General features: G+C 41.8%; 1 protein-coding gene across 3 annotated transcripts in view; it reads left to right on the top strand.

Annotated features, from left to right (window-relative positions):
• The window catches only part of sirt3 (sirtuin 3), a 30,574-nt gene that overhangs the window by 11,999 nt on the left and 11,712 nt on the right, over window positions 1–6,863 (top strand). For 2 of the 3 annotated variants that reach the window (XM_046032122.1, XM_046032126.1), the window contains 2 exons: window positions 1,295–1,498; window positions 2,503–3,283. In XM_046032122.1, the coding sequence (XP_045888078.1) occupies window positions 1,295–1,498; window positions 2,503–2,526 (228 nt within the window). In that variant the 3' untranslated portion in view covers window positions 2,527–3,283. Of the gene's footprint in view, window positions 1–1,294; window positions 1,499–2,502; window positions 3,284–6,863 lie in introns of those variants that run through there. The other variant, XM_046032123.1, reaches the window with a different exon arrangement.

A 6,863-nucleotide genomic window follows, 5' to 3' on the forward strand; every position in this document is an offset into this window, starting at 1 on the left:
GGCCTCTATATTTCTGCTCTCTGAGTCTTCTTCCAACAGTGGATTGTGATACCTTCACCCTGCACTGTGGAGGTCGTTGCTGATGTCACTTCCTGATGTTTTGGGGGTTTCTTCACAGCTCTCACAATATTTCTGTCATCAACTACTGTTGTTTTCCTTGGCCGACCTGTTGGACGTCTGTTGCTCAGTACACCAGTAGTTTCTTTCTTTTTCAGGACGTTCCAAATTGTTGTGCTTGCTCTGCCCAATGTTTGTCCAATGGCTCTGCTCGATTTTCCTTCTTTTCTCAGCTTGACAGTGGCTTGCTTTTCTCCCACAGACAGCTCTCTGCTCTTCATGTTGCTTTATCCTCTTTAACAGGAAATGCAGTCTTTATAGGTTTGAACCAAGGATGAAAACTTAGACTAGTCATGCAGAGCTATTTAATGTTTGGACAATCAGCCTAAAAGGCAACACCTGGGCAACAAGAAACATCTGTCAGTCACATGGTCCAATAGTTTTGCTCACTTGAAAAATGGGTGGGTTCAAACAAAGGTTGGTATGTCCTGAGTTGTTTAACACATCTAGATGTGAATACCAGGAAATGAGAGCAGAAATTCTGAACTCTTGTCTCTTGAACCCAAATGTCTTCAGTGAACAACAAAAACAAAGGACTTTGCCTTCCCGTTCCAATACTTTCCGAGGGGACTGTAAGTCTGTGTTGCCATTCTTGCCACTCTAAAGGTTGCAGGTTTTATTTTGTAAAAGAGACGGGGTCGTTGCTGTGATGTTGCTGCTACACATATATTCCTATTCTACAAGAGAATGTCTGGGATTCTATTGGATCTATAGTCAAACAGTTCATGTTAGTTAGCAGATAGGTAGTAAAAATACTTTTTTTTTTTTTATTGCGATATTAATAGTTTCAAGCAGCTGGATCAGAATCACCTCAAACTTCCTGGTCTCAGTGATTCTTAATAGTCAGTAATGTTTTGCTTAAGAGGAGTACTACCTAAAACCACTGAAGTTGTTATTAGTGAAGGGCTCATTTAACACAAACACTACACCATCAACTCAAGTAGTTGTTGTTGGGGGGGGGGCGACAGCAAGTGGCTCAAAACGTGCATCACAAAGTCCTGTTTTGATTCTGGACGTTTGCTGCACATCTTACCTTCTTTTCTCCGTCTGTTTCCTGTCTGCATCTCCAGAGTAAACTCTAATAATAACAAAATACACAAATGTATTTGTATATCACCTTACAACAAGAAGGCAACATGCTTTGAAAAGCTGCTGCAGTTGACTCTTCGCTCTGCAGGTGGAGCCCTTCGCCAGTCTGGCAGGAGCTGTGCGCAGCTCTGTCCCCCGACTGCTCATCAACAGGGACCTGGTGGGGCCGTTCGCCTGGAGTCGGCGGCCCAACGACGTCGTGCAGCTGGGTGACGTGGTCAGCGGTGTGCAAGCCCTGGTCGACGCCCTCGGCTGGACTCAGGAGCTGGACGCTCTGATGGCGGCTCAGAAAGTGAGTGTGTGTTTTGGTTTTGGGGGGGGGGAGTTATAAGCTCATTTGTACATTATAACTCTTCCACGGCAGAGTTCCCATGAGCCTTTTGGGTAGTTAACTTTTTTTATAAACTGTTAAAAACTCTGCACTTTGATCCATGCATGTATTTTATCTTCAAAGAGCCAGCCTATTGGTTTTAGAACCTTCCTCAGGGGAAATGTCCACATGGAAAAGTAATTCCACAGTTCAAAACAATACAAATCCATGTACTGTTTTGATAATTATTTCTAAAATTAGCTTTTTGTATTGATTGATCCTCAGTGTGACGTGTTGTATCTGTGGAGCTTCCTATGTTATATTATTAATAGTTTCTTGACCACTTGGGATTATTGGAAGAAGCTGTAAACAAAAAAACTAATGTATTATGCTCTTTTTAAAGTTCTTATGGTGAAATTGTTAGCAAATAGTCACAGTCAGTAACATTATCAATAATTTGGAGTCGCATTTCTGGTGTCCTGATTAATGTAAATTAACCAACTCCTGCCTCTTTAGCTGCTAGATGTTCCTCTCTCTTCACCGTCGTCTGTAGCTGCTAACATTGTCTGCTGTTTGGTGCTGAGCAGCGGGTTTATCAGTGCTTATTTACTGATAACAGCTTCTTGCTGCTGAAATGGGGTTGACGAGAGCTGTGAGAGTGAACCTACAAGTTGAGGCCGTAAAAAACAAAACAAAATGATGAGCTGAAAGATGCTTTAAAGCTCAGAAGAGCTGAAGAGAACTGCAGGTGATAACTCTCATAGTTAATATGAGAGTAGTAGCAGTTAGGACAGCTTTAAAGAGTGATTAAATACTGTCATGGACCTAAGTGTGCAGAACCTCTCAAATAGTGTGACTGCATATAAAGCACAGCAAGGTTTTGACAGATTCAGTTATGTATCAGTAATTTCTTGTAAAGTTATTTCCACGAACAGAAGCCACACTGATGAATCCTTTCGTTTTATTGTGTGTACTTTAATCTGCAGAGGACAACAAAGACAGAAGAGTGACCATTTCACCACATCACGCTGGAGGTTTGAGCTTATTCACTGCACTCAGTAACAAAAACAACAAAACTGTAGGAATAAATCCAGCTGAATTTTGTGTGCACGGTTTTAATGGGGTTAATGTGCCAGTACTTGGATTATTGGTTATGTCACTGGAAACTCACAGACTGGCAAATAAGGATCTGCTGCAATGGAAATGCAGTATAACAGAAATGCTTATCTGTCAAATATCACTGAAAGGCAGGTAAGTGACTCGCAGTGATAACGTTGCAAATCAAACCAGGTGCTTTATGTTGCAACAAAAAGAAAATAGTTGCAGAAGGACAATAAAAAAATCGTGTGCATCTGTTTGACCATGTTGACCTAATAATAAGAAAGATGTACAATATTATAATGTATTTATTAGCCTGTAACTTCTTGTGTCAAACTTCTCTGTACGTTTGACAACCTTGATGATGGCCTTTAGGATGAAGAATCAGTCATTTAATCCTTTTGAAATCACTGAAGATCACTGGTTTAGTGGAATTAAAAGTCAAAAGTCAAATCTGTATATTTAAATCAAGGGAAATGCATGAAATGAATGAAAAGAATCTTGTTTTAGCTTTGTTTTTTCATAACAGGCTCTCAAATGCCAAAACATCAGAGGTATGAGTTGATCATTGCCTTGTTGTAATTTTCAGTTTTATGTTTATCAAAACAAGCTCAAGTTTCATATTGAACTGTCAGCGGTGCTGCATTAAAACCCGTTGGGTAAACATTGCACAGATGTGAATCTTTACATTACAAATATATAGTCTTATTAAAAAGAAATACTCTTTAATACATAGTGCAGTTGTTGGGGACTATTTTCAGCGGTGGATGAATCCACATGTGGGGTTCTTGTGAGTATTTGGGGCAGCAGGACAGCGTATGTGGGACTGAGTCAGAATAAACTGCAGTGTGTGTTCATGGTGATGAAGATATCCAAAGAAGGTTAAAGTCAAGGGCAACTGGACTTGGTTGAAGATCAATGTTGTTGCGTTTGATCTTCTTCTTCTTCTCATCAACAACAGTCAACATCAAGCAACAACATTGTGATTCCATACGTGTCTGGAGTATCAGAGAAACTCAGGAGGATTTTCAACAAACACAACATCCCTGTGTTTTTTAAACCCAAGAACACGCTAAGACAGATTCTGGTACACCTCAAAGACCGCTTTGACTCTCAAGACTCTGCAGTTCATTTAAATCTGAAAGATAGACCACCAGGTGCACATTTTAGACAGAGAAGACGGATGGTTCAAAAGAGGTGTCAGGGAAGCCGTCGTTGAACAGAGGAGGGGGTCTACGCCACCACTTATCCCCCACTTACAATGCTGTCCTTTCATCACTTCCCAGGAAACTCATCAAGCATTTCCTCTTGGCCTCAGGTGAAGATGCCAATGATGGTCGTTCAGACTTGGCCACGGGTGGCTCTAATGACCATGACGACTGTCGTTACCACAGCCAGGAGCACAAACGAACCAGCGGTATCGACGATCCTGGCTAATGATCCCAGAGGTTAAATAGCTGAGTTTCCCTGCCAGTCAGTCAGAACTGAAGTCTCTTGGATGAGGGACGAAACGTCTTCTTGTATCTTCAACCAAGTCCAGTTGCCCTTGACCTCAACCTTCATTGGATAACTATGACCTGGATGACTGAGAATCTTCACAGACTTGTTAAAAATCACGTTCCTCTGACGGACACATGGATAGTGGTTACTAAATAATGATGCCAGTACATCGCTTTGTATGGCGTATACGTCAGCTGGTTAATTTGCCTAATCTTCGCAGGTCTTTAGATCACGGTGGAAACGCACACAACAGTGGGCTGAAGGAACCTTTTAGTTCCTTGAAAAGAAGTCTGGGGACTAAAAAGTTCCGGGTACTTTTGGTCGAAATGCGGCTTTAGTAGTGGTTATGTATTAATGACACTTGGAGATAAAACAGAGTTAAGGATGTTGTAGAGGAAAGAAAAACACATCACCAAGCTGCATGGGTCAGTGTTACCCAGTGTCTATTAAAGTTAGTGTAAAATATGTTTTACAGTGTCTCATTAAAACTGAATCTGGCCAACTTAAATATCAGGGGAGCTAAAACTGTTGGTTGGTTAACATAATCAGATATTTCCCTCTCACTAACACTCAGACTACGTTGATGCTACAAACTCAAACTGTTTACATATATAAATAAGCAAAGCAATACCTATATTTATAAAGGATTGGCTGTTAAGTTTAGGATATTGTTTGTTATCCTACAGCCAAACAGTTTTAATGGTGCAACCCAAGTTGAAACTAACTAGTTGTTACTAAGAACTAAGGAGGGACTTTACACGTAAACGTGGTCATGGATTTACAAATAGCTTGTGCAACTAAATCCAAGGCACTGTGGCATGTAAACACCTGAAGGTTTCTGACCGTTCCTGTCACATGAATGATCAAATTCAGCACCTGCTTCAGTTTTTTCCACCCAGCTCTCACACTTCGCTCTAATTTTCACCTCTCCTTCCCACTTGTCCTGGAAAAATTATTTTTTTTTCGAGTGCTGCTTACGTCTCTGTAACAATAGTCTATTTTATCACATGCTGGATAAAATCATCTACTGCAAGCAAACTATAATTTCCCTTCTCATGCTTCTAAAGTCAAATCCTTAGCTGATTTACTATTTTGTCTTTTTGCCCCCCTCTTTAAGAGCTTCATTATTAATTATTAATATGAATTGTAAAACTCACTATTTTTTCATCTAATTTCCTAGTTAATATAATCAAAAGGTGCCACCAGCTTTAATTAGGGTGACCATGAGATCCACTGGTCAAAGAAGCATTCATCCAAATTTGTGTTTTTAGTCAATCTAGCGGCGTGGATCTCGCAGTGGCATAGTTGGCTGTATAGTTCATCCACCACTTTGGTGCAGACTGAAAAGTCTCAAAAACTATTGGGGGGGATTGTTTTAAAATTTTGTACAAACAATCATGTACCTTCAATTACTTTGTTGATCCTGTGTCTTTTCATCTAGTGCCATCATCGGGTCAAAATCTCAGTTTGGTCTGCAAAGCTTTAATTCAAAACATCCCCATTAGCCTCCGCTGTGCTTCATGTCTATTGCTAACTGGCAAATGTTAACATGCCAACATTTAATAAAACAAGGCAGTGGTGGACAAAGTGTTCATGCACTGTTACAAGTAAAAGTTCTGCATTGCAAAATGTTACTTAAGTAAAAATATGTATGTTTAATCAGGAAAATGTACTCTGTGCAGTACAATGTCCCCTGTGACTGTTATATTGTACTATTATACACTGCTCAAAAAAATAAAGGGAACACTAAAAATACATATCCTAGATCTGAATGAATGAAATAATCTCATTAAATACTCATTTCTTTACATAGTTGAATGTGCTGACAACAAAATCACACAAAAGTTATCAATGGAAATCAAATTTATCAACCCATGAAGGTCTGGATTTGGAGTCACACTCAAAATCAAAGTGGAAAACCACACTACAGGCCGATCCAACTTTGATGTAATGTCCTTAAAATAAGTCAAAATGAGGCTCAGTAGTGTGTGTGGTCTCCACGTGCCTGTATGACCTCCCTACAATGCCTGGGCATGCTCCTGATGAGGTGGTGGATGGTCTCCTGCGGGATCTCCTCCCAGACCTGGACTAAAGCATCCGCCAACTCATGGACAGTCTGTTGGTGGATGGAGCGAGACATGATGTCCCAGATGTGCTCAATTGGATTCAGGTCTGGGGAACAGGCGGGCCGGTCCATAGCATCAATGCCTTCCTCTGGCAGGAACTGCTGACACACTCCAGCCACATGAGGTCTAGCATTGTCTCGCATTAGGAGGAACCCAGGGCCAACCGCACCAGTATATGGTCTCACAAGGGGTCTGAGGATCTCATCTCGGTACCTAATGGCAGTCAGGCTACCTCTGGCGAGCACATGGAGGGCTGTGCGGCCCCCCAAAGAAATGCCACCCACCGCCAAATCGGTCATGCTGGAGGATGTTGCAGGCAGCAGAACGTTCTCCACGGCGTCTCCAGACTCTGTCACGTCTGTCACATGTGCTCAGTGTGAACATGCTTTCATCTGTGAAGAGCACGGGGCGCCAGTGGCGAATTTGCCAATCTTGGTGTTCTCTGGCAAATGCCAAACGTCCTGCACGGTGTTGGGCTGTAAGCACAACCCCCACCTGTGGACGTCGGGCCCTCATACCACCGTCATGGAGTCTGTTTCTGACCGTTTGAGCAGACACATGCACATTTGTGGCCTGCTGGAGGTCATTTTGCAGGGCTCTGGCAGTGCTCCTCCTGCTCCTCC

The sequence above is a fragment of the Micropterus dolomieu genome, linkage group LG20 (genome assembly GCF_021292245.1).
Source record: "Micropterus dolomieu isolate WLL.071019.BEF.003 ecotype Adirondacks linkage group LG20, ASM2129224v1, whole genome shotgun sequence".
NCBI classification, from domain to species: domain Eukaryota; kingdom Metazoa; phylum Chordata; class Actinopteri; order Centrarchiformes; family Centrarchidae; genus Micropterus; species Micropterus dolomieu.